This window comes from Plecotus auritus (assembly GCF_963455305.1).
Source record: "Plecotus auritus genome assembly, chromosome: 6".
Lineage (NCBI taxonomy): Eukaryota > Metazoa > Chordata > Mammalia > Chiroptera > Vespertilionidae > Plecotus > Plecotus auritus.
This window is the reverse complement of record NC_137773.1, coordinates 29,341,940-29,367,389: the sequence shown is the minus strand read 5'-3', so window position 1 is coordinate 29,367,389 and position 25,450 is coordinate 29,341,940. Positions and strand designations below refer to the sequence as shown.

The 25,450-nt window shown below is 41.7% G+C and overlaps 1 protein-coding gene across 1 annotated transcript in view; it reads right to left on the bottom strand.

The window, feature by feature from the left end:
* The window catches only part of DIAPH1 (diaphanous related formin 1), a 94,663-nt gene that overhangs the window by 33,166 nt on the left and 36,047 nt on the right, over nucleotides 1–25,450 (bottom strand). Inside the window, 13 exon segments of the mRNA XM_080672904.1 lie at nucleotides 14,760–14,874; nucleotides 15,931–16,662; nucleotides 17,707–17,886; nucleotides 18,540–18,604; nucleotides 19,116–19,231; nucleotides 19,809–19,925; nucleotides 20,563–20,681; nucleotides 20,853–20,963; nucleotides 21,401–21,509; nucleotides 22,885–23,024; nucleotides 24,120–24,183; nucleotides 25,231–25,353; nucleotides 25,355–25,410. Coding sequence (XP_080529030.1) covers nucleotides 14,760–14,874; nucleotides 15,931–16,662; nucleotides 17,707–17,886; nucleotides 18,540–18,604; nucleotides 19,116–19,231; nucleotides 19,809–19,925; nucleotides 20,563–20,681; nucleotides 20,853–20,963; nucleotides 21,401–21,509; nucleotides 22,885–23,024; nucleotides 24,120–24,183; nucleotides 25,231–25,353; nucleotides 25,355–25,410 — 2,047 coding nt within the window.

The following is a 25,450-nucleotide window of genomic DNA, read 5'->3' as shown; positions in this document are numbered from 1 at the left end:
CTCGGAAGATGTCTGACTGCCTGTTTAGGCCCAGTCCAGGCAGTCGGACATCCCTTTCACAATCTAGGACTGCTGGCTCCCAACTGCTCGCCTGCCTGCCTGATTGCCCCTAACCACCTCTGCCTGCCAGCCTGATCACCCCCTAACCACTCCCCTGCCAGCCTGATCAATGCCTAACTGCTCCCCTGCCAGCCTGATCATCCCCAACTGCCCTCCCCTGACAACCCAGTCACCCCCAAATGCCCTCCCCTGCATATTTCCTCTTTATTAGATAGGGTTTTTTCTTTAGCATATTGGACAGCCCTAACTGGTTTGGCTCAGTGGATGAAACATCGGCCTGCAGACTCAAGGGTCCCAGGTTTGATTCCAGTCAAGGGCATGTACCTTGGTTGCGGGCACATACCCAGTGGGGAGTGTGCAGGAGGCAGCTGATCGATGTTTCTCTCTCATAGATGTTTCTAGCTCTCTATCCCTTTCCTTCCTCTCTGTAAAAAATCAATAAAATATATATTTTTAAAAAAGAAACATTTAAGATTCCTCCATATCTCCCTGTCCGGTGTGACTCAGTGGTTGAGACCCCAGGCTGCCATGCCTGGCCGGGGATGGCGCCGCGGGGGGTGCGCTCCCCGGCCAGGCTGAGACCCCATCCCAGGCTGCCTCCTCAGACCGGCCAGGCTGAGACCCCAGCCCAGGCTGCCGTCTCAGCTTGTGGCAGAAGATCATGTGGTGGGGGTGCGCGGCCCTGCCGGCCTGAGACCCCAGCCCAGGCTGTGTCCGGGGATCGTGCTGGTGCCTCCCAGCCGGACACCCTGGATTGGCACTGCTGGCCAGGGATCCCGCCGCAGGGGGTGCACCCCGGCCAGACTGAGACCCCAGCCCAGGTTGCAGCCGCTGGCCAGAAGATCGGGTGGCGGGGGTGCGCAGCCCTGCTGGCCTGAGACCCCAGCCCAGGCTGTGGCAGAAGATCGTGTGGTGGGGGTGTGCGGCCCTGCCAGCCTGAGACCCCAGCCCAGGCTGCCCCATGGCTGGGGGAGTGGCTTGTGTGCGAGGCCCTGCCGGCCTGAGACCCCAGCCCAGGCTGTGGCTGGGGATCTCGCGGTTTGGGTGCGAGGCCCTGCTGGCCTGAGATCCCAGCCCAGGCTGTGGCCGGGGATCTTGCTGGGCACTGGTGCCTCCCATCCGGACACCCCGGGCTGCCGCTGCTGGGCGGGGATCGCTGCATGGGGAGTGGGCGCCTCCCAGCCAGACACCCCGGACTGCCGCTGCTGGGCGGACTGGGGGACTCCAAAGGGGCTAAGAGGACTGGGTGCTGCCATCTTGTGGCTATGGGTGCCGCCATTCTTGTAGGGGAGTGACGGTTAATTTGCATATTACTCGTTTATTAGATAGGACTAGAGGCCCAGTGTACAGATTCGTGAATGGGTGGGGTCCCTCAGCCTGGCCAGCAATTGGGCCTGTCTTGCCCAGTCCAGGGGGGAGGGACTGTGGGAGGTTAGCCGGCCGAGGGAGGTTGGCTGTGGGAGCGCACTGACCACCAGGGTGCAGCTCCTGCATTGGGCGTCTGCCCCCTGGTGGTCAGTGCGCATCATATCGACCGGCTGACCAATCATTCCGTCGACTGGTCGGTCACTTAGGCTTTTATATATATAGATATTGCATATGTGTTTGTTTTCAATTCTCACCCCAGGGTATATTTTTCCATTGGTTTTTTTAGAGAGAGGGGAAGTGGGGGAGAGCAAGGGGAGAAACATCAATTGGTTGCCTGCTGTATATGATCCGACAGGGGCTGGGGGACGAACCTGCAACCGAGGTACATGCCCTTTGCTGGGAATCAAACCAACAACCCTTTGGTCTGAGGGTCAATGCTCTAAATGCTGAGCCAAACCAGCCAGGGTTGTGTTTTTTTTTAATTTTCAAAATAAAAACTTTTTTAAAAGATTGTTTTCCTAGAGTCATCAATGCATCTAACACTTCTCAGACAACTAAGTGACAAGGCCTTTTCTTGGGCTGGAGAGAGGGGGTGGGTGGAGGTGAAAGAGGGTACAGGGGGATAAATGGTGATGGAAACAATAATAAAATAAAAATTTAAAAGGCCTTTTCTTCTTAGCTGATCCTATAATTGAGAATACCATCCTAAACATCTATGTAATAAAAACCACCTAAACCTGGGTTTAGATTCTCAGTGAGACAGGGGGTGCTCTGCCTGCTGTCAGAAACTAGCTCCCTGTCACTGTTAGGTTTTCAGCAGCCAGTCGCCACTTGCTCTTTGCTCAGCTGGCAGGGACTTGCTGCATCAATTGCTCAGGATGCAGGCAGCCTGCAGCAAGGGAAGTCCCTGGTGATCCAATGCTGAGTAAAGGAGTGTGTGGAGTGCCTCCTCCCAGTCTCACCCCCGCCCTTGCCGCACTCTTTTTTTTTCCTGCGTCACTAACACAAAATGGAGTTAGCTGGGAACAAAAACAATTTGTCTAAAATGGCTGCATGCAGCTGGGAGTGCCGGGCAATAAAGCGAAGGGAAAGGGCACCCCCTGCTGTCCAACAGAGGGACCCCCATTTTGCTTTCTTCATCATTTTTTAATATGTCAAAACAATCAATCTTACAGAGCCCAAGCTAATTTTGTCATGAATCTTGATCCCATGTTGAATTCTAAAATCAAAGAATAGAAATTGAGGCACAAGAAGGAAAAATAATCTTCAGGCTCTAAACACTAAGAAGAGTCAAGGCATAGTCAGCAGCCCGAATCCCAGTTATTGCTTGGTTATAATTGGTAACAGAGTTAGTTTCTAAGGGCCCACAGGACGGAAGGGAGGTTCTGCTTTGCACAGTATTCCCCAACTTCAGTAATGAGCTAAGGGCCTCCGGAATCCTGCAGTCATGGCCATCACTTCCCCAGGAATTCCTGTAGCAGGCTTCTCTCAATGAAGACCACAAACAGGAAATGGAGGCAGGGGGAGTAGCCTGACAGCCTGAAAACTAAGTGCTTAAGAATTGCAGGAGGGAGTAAGTAGGAAAAAGGACTTTGGTATCTAACACCAGTTACATGTGCGGAGCTGAAAGATTCAGGCTGAGCTACAAAGCACTGCACCTAACCTTAATTCTCACTCACTCACTCAGGACCACACCACTTGCTCTGCCCAAGACAAAGCCTGCGGCATTTGTCCCTATTCATTAGGGAATATAATCATATGCTACACCTCCCTTGAGTAAGCCAAGTACCTTATGACTAAAAGAGAACATATGAGAAAGGTGGGAAAAGCAAAAACATGCTTAAAATTCTGTGGGTACTAGTCACTAACTGTTTCTGTTACTTAAATAAAGCAGCAGAATATCCGGAAAGGGAGATAACTGCAGTACATATATATAACACATGTGAGCACAGAATCAAAATAGGAAGTTTTTAAAAAAAGTGGACAATGGTACCACTGTAGTTCCTGCTGAAGAAAGGGTCTTTGTGGAAGAGTCCTAGATCTCCCCCCGTATATCTAAAAGAGTAGAACACTTAGTAAGATCCCTAGGAAATAACAAACTTTCTGTGAGGGAAACATAGTGCTGGAATCACGAAGTCCACCCAGCATACAATAAGCCATGTCTGTTAAGCTCTACCCGAGTTCTCTGATTCAGGGAAGAGGACAGAACATGAGAGTGCTATCATGTGCTAATATAAGAAGCTGCCCAGGTGGAGGATTTCTACTTTATATTCCTCATAGCTATAATATATAAGAAAGAAAAATCAGCACCTCACAGCCATTTATAAGTACACCCCACAGGAGGGAAAAACAGATAGAAAGCATACCAAATGAACAGCTGTTATCCCTGCCCAAAGGTAACCAGATTCCCACTATTGGCCTCTTGACCAAAACAGACAGCCATCTGCTAAATTGCACAGAACTACATCATTGCATGTGCACGCTGTAAGGAAGGATGGAGCAAATTGGCAGAAATGGAAAAACCTGAAGGACAGGAACAAAGCCAGACAGAATTCCAAAGCAACGAGAACCAGGAAGAGGGGGACATGATGGGATTCTGAAAGGGTGGGGGCAAGGCAGTATTAGAAATCCAGGCACTTCTCAAAGCATGGCCCATTCAGACAATACCGTCACTAAATTTCTCACACACTTTCCCAGCACACCCAGGAAGGTGACTCAATGAGGGAGTGCTAAGAGATCAGCTTTAGAGATCTGGGTGTGTAGGGACTGAAGGACAGTCAGTGCCCTGAGCAAGTCAGCAAAAGGGTAGGACAGACAGGTTTATGCAAAGAACAGTAGGCTAGAGGGCAGGAAAAAAAAGGCATCAAATTAAGGTACCAGGAATAAAACCTTTCCTTTCTTAAAAAATGGATCAGGATCTAAATAAGGTCCAAATACTGCAACTGACTGACATGTTTAAAAAATTCTATTTTAATCTCTATGTTCCCCTTGATCTCATTTTTTACCTTGACATCTACTTTTTGAAGAAATCAGGACACTGCCTTCTGGTGAAAAGCATAGCTTACTGGAGCAGTGCCATGCCAGTCCCCAAACGCAGGCACCTCAGGTTTCTCTAAACATGCCTGCCTTCTTATCACTACCTTTCACTAAATGCTGAATTCTGAGTCCAACAGATCTGGGGTCCAATTCTGGCTTCATATTTATTTGCTATGAGATCTTAATAAGCAAAGGACATTAATTCTGTACCTGGTATGTCTCAGTTATAAAATGAAGGTAATACCTATTTGAAGCATTGTTTTAATAATTAGAAATAATAGGTGATAAGCTCCTATCACAGTCTCTGACATTAAATAGGTATTTTTGAATAAGACAGAATGAGAAGGCAAAAACTTCATCTTTTTTAGATGCTTGAAGCATTTTTAATCTTCTCTGTCTCACCACACCCTCCTAAATACTGAATAAATTGCAGATTTCTAAGTCATTCTCTGTAACAGGATCCTAGAAATACCCTCTGTTTTATTCAGAGAACTGGGAGGGGAATAGTGTAAAAGTGGAACAAAGAGAACAGATGGAATAAACACCCAGCCCCCAGCCTGAGTCTGCAGCTGCTGGTTTTCGTCATACTGCTGTATTTTTCCCTTCTTTGTTCCTAAGGTAGAAGCCAGGAAAGGGTGGGGAAAGAGAAGGAGAAGAAAGGGTGGGGATGAGGGCAGGACCGTCATCACTGTTACTGAAAGTCACCTGATGCTCCCCTCCAATCCCCAGTCTCTGACCTCACAATCTGGAACCTGAGCCAAAATAGCTCAACTGCGCACACCCCGTGGCTGAAAAGAAAAATGCAAGTAGAATAGGAAAAGAGGGACATTCTTCTTAAGGATTTTAGCAGTTTTTCTTGCCAAGAGGAAATTTAAACACATACACACAGTGTCTTATATTCCCATCTAATATATACAAAAGAAAAAGTCACTGACTCTTAGAACAGAGCTGGGATTACTGCAGGATAAAGGAGGGAAGGATGACTGCATCTCATCTTGCATACATGGGGTTACCAATGCCCTTCTGTTGTTTAACAGGGGTTCCCATACCCAAGTTGAGAGAAGAACAAATAGCTTTTTCAGGTAGAATCTGATTTTCCAACAGGCTAGGATCATTATGAAGAGTGAAGTAAAAGACGCCATTACCTGCTTTGTAAGACTGCTCTCTATTCTGCACTCATTAATTTATCAGGTCCAAGACTTCTAGAAACCCCCTTTTCAAACACCCTGGACCTTGGCAAATTCCCTTCCTAATCCCTTTGTCCTTCCCATTATAAAAATAAGATGACCACATTATAGAAAAATAGAAGGGAAAAAAATCTAGCACCCTAACAAAAACTCTTATAGTTTTCTGGTAACTATAAGAGTTAGCCTTCCAATCTTTTACTTCTGCTGTATTTTTTTTCTGTAAAAGAGGATTGCAGTAAAGGTTATACACAATTGTTTCCTGCCTAGCAATGTATCATGAGCATTAGTCCACGCTGCTCCAAAGGTGAGCACCCACACCCACCTAAATACTGAATACACTAGAGACTGATTCTGTAGAGTTATAACACGGGACAGTTAAAGGGTACTAAGTACACTAGAGACTGATTCTGTAGAGTTATAACACGGGACAGTTAAAGGGTACTAAGTTCTAGAGCAATTCCTTCAGGACAAAAGCTAAGAAGAAACAATTAGGTAGGTCATACTTTTTTTGAAGACTATACCCCTGTATGAAGTGGTGCCCTTATGCTAGTGACACAAAGCTCTGCTCTAGAGTATAACACTCCAGTAAACTAGCTAGAGGTCTGGAAGGCCCCTTAGCAGAACTTTTCCAGTCTCTTTTCCTCATACCACAATGCAGAAAGGCAGAATGAGTTGCTGTATTTTTATGGAATTGGTGTGGGCCACTAACTGTTCGGTCATGACATAAGAGTGTTTTCAGTGAAAACAGAGAGAAAAAAAGGACTCATGCATGCTAAGATACAGTCAGATCAAAAGGCTCATTGCAGCTACTGTTTCAAAAAAAGGACCAATTGCTTCATTACTATATTTTTTGTACTGTCATAGTATTCATTATAAAATACATGCTTTAGAATTTTTTTTAAATGAGGAAAATTTCTATGTATTGATTGATAGGAACATTTTCCAGGATATAGACAATATATAACAGTATAGATAGCATGTTGCCTTTTGGTAAAGGGAGGGAGCATAACAATCTATATTAGTATTTGCTTATAATTGCATTTAAAAAACACACTGAAAGGATAATCAAGAAATTAATAAAAATGGTAATCTCTAGAGGGGAGGGGAAGGATGAGATGGATGAATACAAGGGTGAGAAGCAACTTTTTTATAACTATCTTGACTTCTGAACTCCCTATATTACCTATGCAGAAAAACAGATAATAGAGAAACAGAAAGAAAGCCCAGAAAAAAAAAATCTGTGGCAAAGATACCCTTAGGGCTCCCTGAAAACTAGTCTGGCTACTACTTTATGTTTGGAGGGAGATTTGTCCCTATCAGCAGAAAATTAAGTTCAGATCCAACAACTCCCAGAGTGTAAGGGACCCTCACAACAGTGCTTTTTTCTTGGGGCAGCAGTTTGGGCTCCAGTATGTAGCCAAAGAGCACTGGATCCTCTTCTGCTTATCCCAAAGCCTACTCTGCTCTGAAATTTCCTGGAGATCCCATTCCTCCTCCTAATCACGTCCTTGATCCCTACCAACTCCAGGTCTCCCTAGAGAGAGGATAACCCAACTTAACAACAGTTATGTCTGTACAGCCACAACACTCTCCATCATGATCTGTACTTCCTCCAGTTTCTCATCAACTCCATCTTTGTTGTAAAAGCCTGAGAGACCTCTAATCATCCCCCTCCACCCATCCTCTTCAGCCCAGTCAATCTCTAAGTGGGTCCCAGCTACTTCACTGACTCCAGAGAACTTCTTCAAAACATCCTCCAAAGATGCCTATTGAGACCTGGCTGGGAAAATAGCAAGAAAATAAGTTTGTAGACACAAGAGCCCTTGAAGTAGAGCCTCCAAAATGTTAGTAGTTAGTAGACAATGTCAAATTGTTTCCAAAGTGATCTGGCATGACCTCCATAAAAAAAAAAAAAAAGGTAATACTTGTACATTATCTACTCTGACACAGACATAAAAATGTTATCACAAGAAAAACTAGAGAGCAGCTTCTGGACTATGGCAGGGAAGGGAAGACAACAAGCAGAAAATGGAAAAAGAATGAAAACTGAAGCAATGGGTCAAGCCAGGTTAGTATATAACAAAATTACATGGGATGCTTGTTAAAAATATACCTGTCTACAGTCCTTGTAACTTGGACTCTCTGGACTTTTAACAAGTTCCTCATGTAATCCTTATGCACACTAAAGGTTGGAAATTACTGGTAGAAACAGACATTTAAGTGCAGGGACTGACTGCATCAAGCTGACAGAAATTTAGGCAATACAGATCCCCTATGACAGTGGTCAGCAAACTGCGGCTCACGAGCCACATGCGGCTCTTTGGCCCCTTGAGTGTGGCTCTTTCACAAAATACCATGGCCTGGGCAAGTCTATTTTGAAGAAGTGGCGTTAGAAGAAGTTTAAGTTTAAAAAATTTGGCTCTCAAAAGAAATTTCAATTGTTGTACTGTTGATATTTGGCTCTGTTGACTAATGAGTTTGCCGACCATTGCCCTATGAGGATCTAAGTCTCAGACAATGCCATGTAAAAAGGACATTTTTGTCAGAAATCAGATCTAGAATCTGCAGGTAATGGTGGGTGGTGTCTTGGGTTTAGAAGATACAGTTTCAGTCTATGTATGTCTAGATACAGGGGTCCTCAAACTTTTTAAATAGAGGGCCAGTTCACTGTCCCTCAGACCGTTGGAGGGCCGGACTATAGTTTAAAAAAAAAACTATGAACAAATTTCTATGCGCACTGCGGGCTCGGGATGAGTCGGCTGCTAAGCAGGACAGGCAGCGGCACCCAGCGGGCCAGATAAATGTCCTCAGCGGGCCGCATGGGGCCCGCAGGCTGTAGTTTGAGGACGCCTGGAATAATACAGGCACACTCAAGTTTGAATAGCTAGAAGGAGGCTCTAAAACTGAGATTATCTTGGGATAGTCAGAAGCCAACAAATGTCACAGAAGGGTTGACTATAAAAACTTTTGAAGCACCAGTAAATTCTACCCAGGGTAGGCCAGCAAATTCTACCCAGGGTAGGCCAGGGGAATTCCCTAAAGGAAATAAATTCAGTGTAGTATCTCTGGGAAATTACCAGTATATAATCAGTGGATAGTTCTATTATGTGCTTGAAGTAGTTATTTTGTAGAAACTGAGACAGAGATGAAGAATGAATGTGTATATAATGGAGTTATAAACATTTGTAATGAACTACCAAGCTGAAAAGTATGATTCTCACTCTAAAAGGAAAGCTATGCTTTCATGAAACTATCAGACTAAAACAAGAAACATTCTCCAGACTCCAGGCTCCCAAAAGAACACTAAATTGCTCCTATTAAATATACTAGCCGAGCAGGACAAGATCCGTTTGAAAACAGCAAGCATAACTTCCTGTCTTAATGTTACTACCGGTCCTCCAAATGACTTTCCAGACAGTAGAGGGCAGCATACCAAGCAGTTTGTATTTGAAAACAACAGGGGTTGCCTCTCTCTAACGTGACTGCGTCACTAACAGACGTAACAATGACACATCTAAAATAGAAGAGATCCATGTGCCATCTGGTGGCAAAAAGGAGAAAGAGCACACTGCAGATAGATATATCAAATTCCTCCAGTTTAGAGGGAATTAAAGTTTAATTATCTTTATCTGATGACACTCTCCCTTAAATCTCCACCTGTGCATGGAAAAAGAAGAAACTCATACCACAACAAACAAAACACAGAGCTTTTTAGAAAGCTGTCAAAACAAAAGAATTTGAGATGATGATAGGTAACATCAAAGACAGCTTATGCAAGAAAGAAGAAAAATAAATTATATATATATATAACAGAACCAGCATTTTAGAACTGAAAGGTATCTTTAAGTTCATCTACCTCATTTTACAGATGATGTAAAGAGTCAAAGCATGAAGAAAAATCTCTGGTGCAATCTCATTAGTAGTCAGATTAAAGCAGATACCGCTTTTCCCCTATCAGACTCCTTGTAACCCCAAATGATGGAGTAGATTTATACTTATAAATTACAAGTACTATCTGATATTACAGAACCTCTCGACTTCTGAGGTTCTGTGCTAACACAATGACCCTACTCAATATCCAAGAGAAGTTAGTAAATAAAAGATAAGAACCCCAACAAATGTTCACTTGTTCTAATTCCACACACTTGAGAGACATAAGCAACTGACAGAAGAGACATCTTTCTGCCGAAAGACTCACTGAGTAAGGTGAAGCATGTTGAGCTCTTACAAAATCTTGTTTCTAGAGGTTCAAGTTTCAGAGGCTACAAAGATTCACTAGGACATTTCCTGATAAAGATCCAACTGGGTGGGTGCCATGAAGCGGACAGAAGAGGATCACAGGAAAAAGGGAAAAGACCCTTGGATCCCTTTTGGGAAAGAGCTTGCTTCCCCACCGCAGACTCCTGTTAAAGCCTGAATCATGGAAGTTCTGCGAGAGCAGGACAGGTAAACCTAGCCATAGCTGTCAGCAGTCTGACCTGTGGGACAACAGCACAAACCTTGGTATTTGGACCCACACAGTTCTATCCTAACTAGAATACTGTTATTTTCATGAAATTCTCAGCTCTTGGTCAAGATCTTGCTTTTTTGACAGAGTTCTTTCTAAATCACTTATTAACCACTTGGAGAACTGTTCTATGCTCACAGTTCCCAATAATGCACATCATATTTTAACAGAGAGAGATCATCTAATGCTATATATTGTCCACCTCACACCTATTAAAGGACATTAGTTCGTGGATCTTAAGAACCCAAAAGATTTTTAAAAGAAAGTAATAAACCTAAAGAGAACATCAGTTATCACTTACCACGCTATTTTTAAAACATAATAGTTTTAATGGGATCATGTAATCAACAAAAGAAAGAGTTACAAGAAAGCAGAATGAAAAGCTAGTTATCTTGTATGTACTACAGATAATGACCTGAGGCCACCACGTGATAAAAATGCTCCCTAGGAAAGGATGGAAAAAAGTTAACTATTGAGCATGTTCCCAAGGAATTAAAGAAGCAGAGTCAACAAAGAGACCAAGATACAGACTCCTTACTGATCACCATAAGGAAAATGAGAAAGTACTAGATGTTTTATAGCACTGCCTATCAAATCTGAACTCTTGGCAACAAATAAATCAACTAAGTAAATTCCTGATTTATAGGAAGTCAAGAGTTCGGAAATAACAAGAGTAACCCTTGAGAGAGAAAAATGTATGTGAGAACATGTAGTATAAATTTGAGGACCATTCCTCTCTCCTAGCTCTCCTATTAGAAAAAAGTACATATCTTCTTGAACCTTAATGAAGCCAGTGGCTGAAGACCTTTAGCAGATGTAGAGAGTGAGACAGATGTTTTCTTTAATGCCTGATACTGGAGGAGCCAGGAGGTACATGGGAACTTTTAGGTAGAAGTAAAATATAAGGGAGATACAGGCATGTTTTAAAAAAGCGGAGTTGCATTTAGCAAGTGATGGAGGAAATAATGCAATATTATGAAAACCTAGTGTCCAAATAACTTCCTCATCAAGCTGGCAGTTACTGGGCTGGAATCATCTAAGTAGGGCTTCTACAAGAACTAAATAAGCATGTCTTATTTATCCAACTGGGTTAATTTTGCTACAGTTGAATATACTATAATCAGAATCTGGCTCCCCTTCAACCCTAAAAATCCGGTATCTCGCTTTCCCTAATCTAATCTTTTTCGTACCTAAGAGTCACTGTCAATTCAAGGACAATTGTGCCTAGATGAATGAAGTGGTTGCAGAAGCCAGTGTATCACTTCTTCCAGCTTTGTCTGGATTTTCATTCTCAGAAGCTCTCAGGGCAGAAACGTACACGTCTAGGAAGCCAAGGCTAGAGCAAGGGCTCGGAGTCACACAGTCTGCAGTGTGAACCCTGGCTCTGGCACATACTATAATGGCCTGGAAAAAGTTTTTAACCCATGTCTCTACTTCTTCATCTGAAGATGGAATATTTACATAGTAATGAGTATTTATCATTTAATTATATTATCAATATTAAGACTATGAATAAGAGACTTGGTAACTGCAACTGGTTACCAACTTAAAAAAAATTAAGAAGGAATGTTCTGAAATGTTATACCAGACATGTTTAAAGCACCAGGAAGCAAAGTAAACCTTGCTTTCACACTGATGAGATCTGGGTTCTCTGAGTCCTCACCTCTGAAGTTTCTAGAACTTGAAATTAAGACAGTGTGCCAATTTAACAGCTGAAAGTCCTAACTGGAAGAAGAGATATTTAAAAACTAGGATAAAACAAAGACTAGTTAAAACTTTCCTTCATCAAAACAGCAGCAATCTAGTGATGATTATTACTATATGAAAATCATACTGCCACTAAACTAAACTAAACTAAGTTAAATTATCAAATTCATACTTATTCTTTTCAGATTAAGATACAGAGATTAATTTTTTAAATAAAGCAAGCTAAAGCTGTTAGGAAGTTAGAACCTTCAATGAATAGAAAGTAGTTTCCAGGGCCAAAGTTGAGAGCTAAGAGGGATTAACAAGTTTGATTACATTGTTGACAAAAGATGCAATAAGGTCTTGGATGAGTATTTAAAATACTATATGCCAATTCATGGTAGAAATAAAATGCCAAGGAAAACCACTAAACTGCAGGAAACCCCACTACAATCAATAGGAATAGAAATGTACAGGATAAAAGAAGGATGGAGAGGAAAGGGGCCCAGGCAGTGTACATTTGCAGTGGCACTAAGAGCCCAGCCACAAGAAAGGGACTCATGCCCTGACCGGTTTGGCTCAGTGGATAGAGCGTCGGCCTGCGGACTAAAGGGTCCCAGGTTCGATTCCAGTCGAGGGCATGTACCTTGGTTGCGGGCACATCCCCAGTAGGGGGCGTGCAGGATGCAACTGATTGATGTTTCTAACTATCCCTCGTCCTTCCTCTCTGTAAAAAGTCAATAAAAATATAAAAAAATAAAATAAAGGAGCTATTACTCTAAGAAGAAACTCTCCTTAAAAAAAAAAAAAAAAGAAAGGGACTCATGCCAGAGGCCAACACACGGACAGATTCTGTGAACTAACAAATTAGCAATTCATGTGTTTTGATTTTCCCTGCCAACTAATCTTTGTTGATGTACTATATAGTAGTATAAGCGTTCATTATCACAGCATTTTTTTAAAAATATATTTTATTGATTTTTTACAGAGAGGAAGGGAGAGGGATAGAGAGTTAGAAACATCGATGAGAGAGAAACATCGATCAGCCGCCTCCTGCACACCCCCCACTGGGGACGTGCCCGCAACTAAGGTACATGCCCTTGACCGGAATCGAACCTGGGACCTTTCAGTCTGCAGGCCGATGCTCCATCCACTGAGCCACACCGGTTTTGGCTCACAGCATTTTTAACTAAGGGTGAGAGTAACTCCTTGAGCTGAACTTTGGTTTGGAAGGTGACAGTTCTCTTAGAGAAAAGGCCACTTTGCCCTAAAGCTAGGGCAACAAAACAGGCCTGAGCACTGTGATTTCACACTCCTAGATACCCACATATAACTAAGGGCCACCAAAGGCACGTAGCAATCTCTTAGACTCCTTATTAGAACAAAGTATAGCCGAAACCGGTTTGGCTCAGTGGATAGAGCATCAGCCTGCGGACTAAAAGGTCCCAGGTTCGATTCCGGTCAAGGGCATGTACCTTGGTTGCGGGGTGTGCAGAAGGCAGCTGATCGATGTTTCTCTCTCATTGATGTTTCTAACTCTCTATCCCTCTCCCTTCCTCTCTGTAAAAAATCAATAAAATATATTTAAAAAAAACACAAAAACAAAGTGTAGCCTTCTCCCATTAGATCACATAAAAAAATTATTATTAGTATTAAAAATGCTTATTTACTGGACAGGGGGTGGGGGAAAATGCTCCAACGTTAGAGCATTTCATCACTAGGGTCATAATAAACCTTTAAATAAACAATAAAGCTAGAAGATGGAAATATAAAATTATCACAAGGCATATTAAAGGAGCACAAAAACCACAAGAATTAGGAAGGAAGGAAGAAGAGGGCAAAAAAGATCAGCAATTCTAAAATAAAGGTGAAGATATGAAGGTGAAGAAGAAAAGCAAGAATTTATATTTAAAAAACACACACACAAAAACGGACCAGAATGTATTAAAAAAATGGACCAAAAGTCAAGACTCCTGGGTCTGGTCATATAACCTTGGGCAAGCTACCTATTTAATTCATATATTCTACAGAATGCAGTAATACTCATCCTGCCTGGCTCATAAGGCTTCTTTGCAGGTCAAATAGGGTAAAGTTATGTTAAAGTACTTTGGAAATTGTAAAACACAACAGAAATTAAGGTAATGGTATTATTACTTAATTTGTCCTTCAACTTCCAAAAACAGAATAAGTATATGGTAGTCTAATTTCTCCCCTGACAGTTAATAACCCAGCTACTGGTTCTCCTGTACTCTTAAAAATATAAAAAAATACTAGGAAAAGAGAAATCAACCCCAATCTTTAGTCTCAGTTTTCTAAAGAGTAATTACTTTACATCTGTTTCACTTTTTCTCTAATATTAAAGATACCCAACTAAAAGGCCCTCCTATATTCTTACCTTTTGATGCTGCAGGAGCAAAGGGCCAGGATGGAGAAAGCATCAGATATTGGAGAAAAATGGAAGAAAAAAAAGGAATCACACATGGTTTGTTGTTATTGCAGACAGTAGGCTCAACCACCTAACCTATAAAGACTCTGCCCAACCCTTATCAATTATGTAGGCAGGTCTGAAGGTAATACCTTAATGGCAGTGCCAGAATTGGTTCAAGAGCATTATCAAAAGGGGGCCAGACTGAGCTGTCACCTTATCTCATATCCCCACAAGTTATAATGATATAAAATACCTACATGCAAAACAACTGGGGAGGGGGGGAAGGGAGAAATAGCAACCTATATACAACAATTCTCTTTCCCAAACCAAGCATCCCCAGAACATAAAAACATCTTATTTTCTTGCAAATTGAAATCCCATCTCTCTTCAACCCTCACCCAGGGAAGGGAAAGAGATGGGAAACCCATTTATAGCATATTCTAAATACTACATTGGCCCTTTTTGCATGAAAGAGGAAGGGACTCACTCTTGGTCTGGGCAGAGAAGGCATGGGTAAGTTTGGCGAAAAGTTCATTGTTCTCAAAGCGGTCCTCCTTCACCTTTGTCCAGAAGCAGTTCTGGGAAAGGTCCTCAGCGACAAACTGTGGATACAGGCAGGGTGTTAAGAGTTACTGAGTTCTGTACTTACCATCCTAGAAAACTGATTAAGAAGCAAGAGGTGGCTGGCCGATTATTAGCACTGTCTATACCAGAATCAGATGGACCTGTGATACAGACAACAGCTGTGCTCTTCGTGATAAAATCAGGAGATGATGCTTCCAGTGTGTTTGTTGATGATCATTCAAGTTATGCTACGTATCGTCCTTCTAACCTCAAATCCACTAGTTTTAGAAGCAGTAAGGCATTATTTCACATCTTCCCCTGTTCTACATCACATATTTTTTAAAAAATATATTTTATTGATTTTTTTACAGAGAGGAAGGGAGAGGGATAGAGAGTTAGAAACATTGATGAGAGAGAAACATCGATGAGCTGCCTCCTGCATACCCCCTACTGGGGATGTGCCTGCAACCAAGATACATGCCCTTGACCGGAATCGAACCTGGGACCCTTCAGTCCGCAGGCCGACGCTCTATCCACTGAGCCAAACCGGTTAGGGCTACATCACATATTTTCCCATCAATTTGGCTAACTGTGCCAAATTTGTTCTTTTTATAATCCCTAAACTCTATTTTAACTTGGTTTCTGGAAGAAAAGGGTTAATGCAAACACACAGTGGGAATAATACTGAACAATGCAAACATCTCCTGTGCAACTCATTTACTGGAGGGTGGAGGTAGTGGGGCTGTATCCACTAAACCATGACTTGAGATCAGCAAAATTATCAGTACCTTGTAGATTAGTGAAATGACTATTATCAAACTGTGTGTTACCCTGGCACTCAAAACCTCAGAGGCCAAAAATACTAACTTAAGTTTAGGTTTTGTAGCAGAGTTTGGGCTCAAAGAACTCTCCAAAGTAATGTCTAGCATATAGGAGATACCTAATACCTGCTGAATACACATATGCATGAGTGGCACTAAAGAGACAGATGTGAGCCACAAGAAAGGGAAGCCCAACCATGAACAAAGTACAAAGTAGGAAAGTGAAGTGGTTTCTGAAGATGTACTGATGAAGAAATGCATGGAAATTCTCACCTTGGACCAGTTTGGCCTCCGGAGCTGTACCTCTGGCTTATAAAGCTTCTTTGGAGTTAATCCATATGGCAGAACTGGGGCTGCAGGAACTCCAAATCCAAAAGGGGGAGGTGGAGGCATACCCATTCCTGGTGGAGGTGGAGGAATACCAGGGCCTCCAGGAAATGGAGGAGGTGGGGGAATTCCAGTACCACCAGGAAGAGGGGGAGGAGGAGGCAGCACTCCTGGTCCACCAGGTAAGGGAGGAGGAGGTGGGGGTATGGCAGCACCCCCAGGCAAAGGAGGGGGTGGGGGTATGGCAGCACCCCCAGGCAAAGGAGGGGGTGGGGGTATAATAGCACCCCCAGGCAAAGGAGGGGGTGGGGGGATGGCAGCACCCCCAGGCAAAGGAGGAGGTGGGGGGATGGCAGCACCCCCAGGCAGAGGAGGAGGTGGGGGGATGGCAGCACCCCCAGGCAAAGGAGGGGGTGGAGGGATGGCAGCACCCCCAGGCAAAGGAGGTGGGGGGGGGATACAAACACCCCCAGGTAAAGGAGGGGGAGGTGGTGGAGAAAGAATGGTGCCACCCCCAGGAAGAGGAGGTGGGGGTGGAATAACAGTGCCAGAGTCACCAGGCAGAGGAGGGGCAGGGGGAACAGTAGCACTGCTGGGAGGGGCTACAGCAGTAACTGCAGCAGAGAGAGAAGCCATTTCTTTCTTGGCATCTTCCAATTCCTTGGACAGCTTGGCAACCTAGAAAAACAACATCAATGAAAGTATACTTTTCACTCTACCTCAGGGACAACTGGAGTTTAAAGGGGCCTAAAAAATTAACCCCAACTTCTCATTTCATACATGAAGGGTGTGAAAGGAGTCAGACATGAAATGATTCACCTAAAGTCACATAGCTATTTAGTGACAAGGTGAAATCAAAGTTCAGGTCTTCATGTTCTTAGCTCAGCATGCTTTGCATTAAAAAGGCAACTTCATGCCTGGCCCGCATGGCTCAGTGGTTGAGCATCGATTTATGAACCAGGTGGTCATGGTTTGATTCCGGTCAGGGCACATGCCCAGGTTGTGGGCTCAATCCCCAGTATGGGGCATGCAGGAGGCAGTTGATCAATGATTCTCTCTAATCATTGATGTTTCTATATCTCTCTCTCCCTTTCTCTTACTCTCTGAAATCAATAATATATATATATATATATATATACACATATATATATATATTTTTTTTTTTTTTAAAGGCAACTTCAACCTTTATGTTAAATTCTCCCTTTGATTAGAAAATGCAAAGACCAAGTAAATCAAATATTCTAGTTACATAATTAGCACATGTGCTATAGAGGTAATTATGTAACTACGTAAGTGATCAAGTTATCAGATATCACAGATCATTCAAATATTTATAACTACAGAGAGAATGTATAAGGATAAATCTGTCCAAACTGCCCAGAGATGACAAATAGGAGAAAATAAACAAATATGAGAACAATTTATTTAGTTTCTACTCCTAAATTTATTAGAAGAGTATTATCTATTTCTGGGTAGTACTGTGACTTACTTTATTCTATGTTGTTCTGTATTTTTCAAATTTTCTATCTTATGTATTACTAATCTCCAAAATAAAACAAACAAAAAAAGTAAAAGATTTTTAAAATATTCACTATCTAACCAGATTACCTACTAGTAGCTGAACCCTCCCTGGGGTAAGATGACTCCTGCTCCAAGACAGACTCATCCTGAGGCTGCTGATGGCAGTTACAGGTCACTCTGCCTTCCCTGCTCAGACATTACCTTTCCTGTGAGCTGAGACACCTCTGCTTCCAGGTCCTGTTTCTCTGTGGCAATCTGTTGCTTTTCAGAACCCAATGCATCCTTTTCTCCCTGAAGATCCTGGAGCTTCTGCTCGAAGTCACTTTCCATCTTTTTCATTTCCACCTGTAGCTCATGTCGGGCTGTTAACTCTAAATCCAGCTAGAGAAGAAAGGAATCAGGCTTCCAGTAAGCTATCTCAGCAAGAAGCATAGCGTTATTCCCCATAATTTACTGTTTTGTGCCAATCTTTGATCCATAGAGCTCTCTGACCCAGAGAATGCCTGGGAAAAAAAGAACACCATGATTTTGACCTGAAAATCATGGATAAAGGAGGGGGAACAAGACACCATTTCCATAGTTTATCTATTTTTGGAGTTATAATTAAAAAACGAACACTTAAGATTTTAAAGACATTTAATCAGGACAGCCATGGCATATAATCCCAGTAAGTCTCTAGGATCAAAACCTATCAACCACAAAAGAAGTCTTTAACAATTGAAGAGAAAAAAGAGAATTCAGATGTATTCCAGTTCCTATTGTTCCAGGGATAAGAGGCCAAGTAAACCTGAGAGTGCTTTCAGTATTTTGTGAGTGCTGTCTGTCCTTCCTGTCCTGCCCAGGGGTCCAAGAACTGTGCAAAGTCACACTAACTATCTCCTCATGATCACATTCATATCCAGCAAGTTTCCCCTAGGAACTGTTGTTGTGTGTTGAATGCTTTCAAAACATCTCAGGTATGTTCCACATGTTAGAAATATCATAATCCTTAGAAAAAGAATGATACACCCAATTGTTTTTTCTCTCACACCCACCTTTTTTTCCAGCTCTGTAGCTTTGGCTTCAGATTTCTCTACCTTTGTTTTATCAATCATTTGATCTGAAAAGAAGAAGAGTCAGGAAGTAAAGCTCCCAATTCTCTTGTTTTCCCCCTCTCACTACCTAAGCCCTTCAATATAACCACAGGACAGTCTTCGGTCCGTTTGTTTATTTGTATTGCCCTTCTTAATGTTCTGCACTAAATAAAGAACCTTCAGTTAAGTTCAACATAAGATTCTTGTGTGGCTGTTAAGGCCACCGTGCTGAATGGCATGAAGAATGCCTACAAGTCTTACTTATGAATTTCTGAAACCAGCCAGAGTCCTCACTTATAGCTGAAGCCCCTTCAAAAGATGGGGTAGTGTATGAGAAGGGGTTAAATTTTAGAATTATGTAGAAATAAATTTAAGGCCTATATATTCTTAATACAGATGTTGGTTAACACCTAAGAAAGGGCCAACATGGAAATACCTGAGAACCAGAAAGATATCTTGTCTGAAATTTTCACTGGAAGATACAAAATGAAAGGCAGAAGCAATATTTTAAGGAACCAGATGGATGAATACACTTACCAATCAATCCCTCAATATCAATCTGGAGGTGCCGGCACTTGAAGTCAGGATCAGCCCCATTCTTGTACAAAACTATCTGAGAAATACATTCTTCAATCAACCTATAGTACTGCGGTCTATGGAAGAAATAAAAGGAAAACCACAATGTAATTTTCAGAAGTAGTCAGGATCAAAAAAAGGTAACTGCTTTGACAATAGAGGGACCTGAGGATAAGTGCTCTGGAAAAGACCTTTTCATAAAATTAACAGAAGTATGGCTGCCATGCTAAGAAACCCCTTCTTCCACATCAGGTACCCCATCTACTGCAGAGAGTCAAACTTCTTGCCATCTGCCTTCTAGTGCCAATCCTTTCCCATCTAAAAACTTGGGCTTGAGCCTTCCTGTCAATGGACAGTACTACTGCTAAATCTCTACTTTCAGACAACCTAAAAGAACTTTAAATTTACCTCCCTTTGCTATCTTCACTCCATGCTATCAAAAAAGGAAGGGCATTTTACCTTAGACATTGTGACCTCTTCCATAGAGGTGCCTTTCAGTTGGATGAAAGGGACACTGATAATGTTCCTGTGACTAAAAATGAAGCCTAATTTTTGCCTTTTCTTTTTCCCTTTACAGACAATCTTTGAATTTAAGGATTTTGTTCTTTCCACTTAGGCTAGAATTCAAAACTTCCCACAGGTATACCATTTTACCTGGCCTCATAGTCATTTCGGACCAAGAGTAGGTGCTGCAGAATGGATAGGAAGTGTGGCTCTGCCTTTGAGTCCTTCACTGTGTTTAAGAGAAACTGGAAGACTTCATTGAAATCAGTGGAAAAGAGGAAGAAGCTAAGGAAAGCATATATTTAGATACTATGAGAGGTGGCTTATCCAACTCTCAGGAAAAGTAGCAAGGTGCTCTTCTATTCTAACAGCTGTTCTTCCTGTAAATATTGTCTGACACTTTAAGCTCTATAAACTTCCTTTATCAAAGGGACCAATGATTTGGTGGTACTATACAGAGATAGAGGATTGCTAGTATTTGGCTTGAAGATCAATCAGAAACTAAAAGGTAACTGCCTCAAAGTCACTTGTGGTAAATATCAATAGGTAACCAAAGTACTCCCTCTGTCAGTTTCAGGAACACATACAAGAAAGCAAATTATAACCCTACTCCCTGACTTGTACATATTCTCTAAAACCAACTCTACATTTTAGTAAGTTAAGCTTATCATGTTCTAGGAGGTCTATACTAATTCCGAGGGCTGCTTCCATGCTAAACAACCCTCAGATCACCTTTCCTAACTTTTCTGGTCCATGCTGAGGTAAATAAATCCAATAGAAATCAAAGACACCTGCCTTATCTACCGAGAAGACACGCAGGCTGTTGTCATCACCCCCACACCATTCCATGAAAGTATCTACAACTAAATGTTTCCTGTCTTGAACCCAGTCAGTAAAAGGATATTCCATCTCCATTCGAATGTCATCCAGCCGTCCCTTCAGGTCATAGGAATCTTCATCCCCTTGCTCATCAAACACATTTAGTTGCACTCTCATATCATCATTTTCAATCTTCCGAAGATCCTGTCCACAACAAAAATAGAAGTCGGAGAACCCTAAATCCCTATGTTGACTAAAAACCCAAGCCTTTCAACCTGGTTTTTAAATTGAAAACCCAAGTTATCCCTGGAATGACTGGGCAGTAAGAGCAGGAAGGAATCAGTCCAGCCTTTGTAATGAAGGGCTGCATCTCACCTGCAACACTTGATGCAGCCCCAAGCGCATCAGTTCACTTCGGATGTGAACTCGGAAGTCAAGTTCTTCAGCTGGTGTGATGAGAGCATTGATTAGCTGTAGGCATCCCACCTAAAATTAAAAAATTCAGCAGCTATGTTAGTGTTAACTCCTAGATATAAAGATTTCATTCTTATTACATGCATTCTGAGGACCCCAAATACAACCTAGAAAATGCTACAAGAATGACTTTCTGCTGGAACAATAAGACCTGGTTTGAGCACAGGTCTGGAGAGCTCAGAGGTCTAAATAACACCAAGGATCTGATGGTATACTTTGCTCTAGGCCTTGGTTTTCCTAATTTGTGAATCTTTTCCCCATTTCATGATGAGGGACAGTTCTTTCTCTGCCTGCTTGGCAAGGATAGTCATTTTCCCTTCCTAACAAATTATAAAATATAAAATATATAGTTGGGAACCATTCCATGTGCTCTATTAAAAGGTCAAATGAACTTAAGTCTTTCCATGTTGAATTCTACTCTTGGGCCCAGTTTCAGGGGATATACATGCCTTGAGTGCAATGGAGGTCTCACTTTTTAATCCATCCAGCAGTGGCTGGAAACGTTCCACCTCATCCATCTCAGCTCTTTCTGTCATGGCTTCCAAAACCCTTTCATTCCTGCCCAGGAGAAAAGAAAGGGAGAGAATTGTCCAGGTGCTCTGACACAGACACGCATAGCAAGTAGATTATGCAGGGACACAGATCAGTTAGGAAATAGAACATTACCAGTGTTCTGGATTTCTCACATTATTCTCCTCATCATCTAGAACAAGGGCCAGAATTTGCTGAAAGCTAAGGATGATCTCTTCAGAAAAATGTACCTTAAAACCCATCCCTAGACTCCTATCTATAAATACCAAATTAAGACCCCTGTTCTATAGAATATAAATTGGTACAACTTTTGGAGGGGCATTTAATAATATCAATTTTGAATGCACATAACATTTGCCCTACTTGTAGAAATCTATCGAACATAAATGAATAAATGTAAGAGAATAGATGTACAACAGGGGTGGGGGACCTTTTTTCTGCCAAGGGCCATTTGGGTATTTATAACATCATTCTCGGGCCATACAAAATCATCAACTTAAAAATTAGCCTGCTATTTTGGTCAAACATTTAATTAACTCAGCACCAGACTAAATGATTTCACAGGCCTCATACGGCCCGCTGGACATTCCCCACCCCTGATGTACGAGGGTGCTCATTACAGAATCATTTGCAACAGTAAAAATTCTTATCACCTAGAGCAAGAGCCAGGTATGCTTTAAAAATGGAAAAATTGTTAAATAAATTATGCAACATACAGAAAATGGAATGCTAAATAGCCAGGAGAGATATCAATAAATGTTGACATAAAAGAATGTCTAAAATATCCTGTTAAATAAAAAGAAACAAGCTGAAAAAAATTAATGGTATGATTTAGCTTTTGTTAAACATCTCCACAAAAAATAAAAATCTATATTATACATGAAATTGGTTTTGTAGGCAAAAGCCATTTTTTCTTAGTTGTAGAATACCATCTTTTGGAGTGGTATAAGATATCTTAGAATCTAGGAAATGCAATATATTTTTCTGTGCTGGAAAAAGATATATGAGACAGGACCAAGTCATTAACAGTAGTTATCTCTGCAGAATAGGATTTGCCAAAGGCATAAGGTTGATAAATTTTACTTTATATATTTCTGTGTTGTTTGGACTTTAAAAAGTAATATTGTGTTGCTTCTGATTTTTTTTTTTTTAATGGAAAAAGAAACCCTTGTCCCTAGACAATACAGATGGAGATCTGGGAGCTATCTGACTATAACCAGTGGTACATTCAGGATAGCCGCATCACCTAACAATCTTCCTTAAATATTAAGATTCACAGTGTTCATGTCTGAGAAAAAATACATATTTAAAACCAAGTGGCCACCCAAGCAACTCAATTTTCCTCTACACTCGGGAAGATGGTAAAAAAGAGAATGGAGAAGAGAAATAATTCGTCACATACATGTCCTCTGGCTGTGGTAGGATACAAAGAGCAGAAAGCAGCTTAGCTGCATCAATCATCATGTTGGGAACAGCAGGATCCATGGCTCTGACCAGCAGCAGGATTCCTTCTTCTGTCTCTAACATGGTCTTGATTCCAAACTGGCAGGACAAGAACAGAGAAAGGAAGCTTTAAGATGACAGCATCTAACACAGGACACATTTAGGAGTCATTATGGTATTTCCCTCCAAAATTCATACATTGAAGTTTTAACTCCTAGTTACAACAAGGTCATATAAGAATAGGGTGGAGTCCTAAATCCAATGACTTGTCCTTATAAAAAAGGGAAATGTGGACATAAACATGCACACAAGGAGAATGCCATGTGACCATGAAGGCAGAGGTTGGGGAGATGCATCTACAAGTCGAGGAATGCCAGATACTACTGCCAGGAAGCCCTGACTAGAAGCTAGGAGAAAGGCAGGGAACATACTCTCCCTCACAGCCTTCAGAAGGAACCAACGCTGCCAACACCTTGATCTTGGACTTCTAGTCTCCAAAACTCTGAGACAATAAATTTCTGTTTGTTTAAGACACCCAATTTGTAGTACTTTGTCACAGCAAACTAATATAGGGATAGAATACTTTCTCCAATGGAGCCAAACAGAAATTAGCATGGCAAAGTAATTTTCTAGTAGATTCACAACAGACTTCTATGTATTCCAAGAGTTAAAATCTTGGATTTTTATGTTTCTTTTTAATGCCCCCCAACCCAATGGAATAAGTTAATTATAACAAAATTAAATAGTGAGGAAGATAGATTTGTACTCAGGAACAAATAACCATGGGCTCCCTGGTTTTAAATACAAAACAAAAGAAAGGAAGAAAGGAAGAAAAGGGAGGGAGGGAGGGAAGGGGGAGGGGGGGGGAGAGAGAGAGAGATTTTAACAGTATGACTGTCCGGAAAAACAAACCCAAACATAAACCTTTAAAAAACAATAACTATGTCAGGAAATTCAAGAATTAACAAAAGAAAACTATAAAAAGAAAAAAAAAATGACCCTACTCTCTGAAACACATTACAACTGGGGGGAAAAGGTCCAAAGAAGCATATGTATGTGGCAATCAAAAGTCATAATAATAAAAGGGGAAGCTAGAAATATTGAACTTCATATTCCTAAGTCCTTTTTGGAGTTTGCCAATAGAAGAGAAAGAATAGGGGTCATGACGGGTTTGGAATGGGGAAAAAATCTCACCTTGTTGTTCATAAAAGCTTTCAAGCAGCGAATGATCTCATGCTTGTTACGGCTATCATAGCTCCTGCATATAGAAAACATAATCACTGAAGTCCCCTTATTCTATACCCCTCTCCCATTTGACTTTTCAGTCTTGCAAACAAGGGTCTAAGGAACATCCCCAACTAGTATCAAGTAAATTCTAGCCCATGGCACTTTGCTGTGAAACACTGGCAAAAACAGGTAACTGAAGAGGGATCCCCACAATCAAAGACCTCTGGTTAATCCTCTCCAAATCCAAGATTTAGTATTAAATTAAAATCTTCCCATTAATTCCCTCTAGGCTCCTAAGTACTAAATTCTATCAGGATAATATTCCATCTATTACTACTTGAAGTCTGTATTCAGGAGGTACAGGCCTGTGTCTTGTTTTGGAAAGATTCCAGGAAGTAAAGAAGTTGCTTTGGGTCAGGCTGGCTTCAAGGAAAGCTAAGACAATCCAAGGCATCCCTAGGATTACGCTAATCCTGAAGACTTTGATAAAGCTAGTTCTGAACCGATGAAGTGCACTGTAAGGCTTTCAGATTAGATATAACCCAGATCAGCTCACAGGGGAGCTCCAGACTAAAGCAGACCCTATTTTCAGATGAGATAAGAACCTAGGCTGAGAGACTCATAATCTTATGTGGTATATATCCTGTGTTATTCACCAGGAAATTTAAGTTCCTCCTCTCTTTCCTGTATCTATAATCATCATTCTTCCTCCAGTCACCCCTACGATAAACCCCATTCTCAGCTAACAGCATATTCCCCTAGTCCAGTGGTCGGCAAACTCATTAGTCAACAGAGCCAAATATCAACAGTACAACGATTGAAATTTCTTTTGAGAGCCAAATTTTTTAAATTCCTTCTAACGCCACTTCTTCAAAATAGACTCGCCCAGGCTGTGGTATTTTGTGGAAGAGCCACACTCAAGGGGCCAAAGAGCCACATGTGGCTAGCGAGCCGCAGTTTGCCGACCACGGCCCTAGTCCATAACTTTACATTTAACTGCTATTTTCTCCTTTAAAGAAAATAGCCAAGTCCCCTACTACTCTCTACCTAGAAGATGTCAAAACTTGGAAGTCCTTACCCAGCAGTCTCCTCTTTCTCATCATGGAGTCGTTTAAGGATGTCCAGCAAGGAGGCCAGGCCCTCAGCACCAAATGTTTGCACCCAGCTGTAAGGAACAGTCATAGATAATGCAATATTAAATCACATGAATAAATTCATCTGTACAAAAGCAAAGTTTATCCTGGCAACTCCTTACTCCCTATCTAGAACATTTTCATACTTCCCTGACTCTATTGATC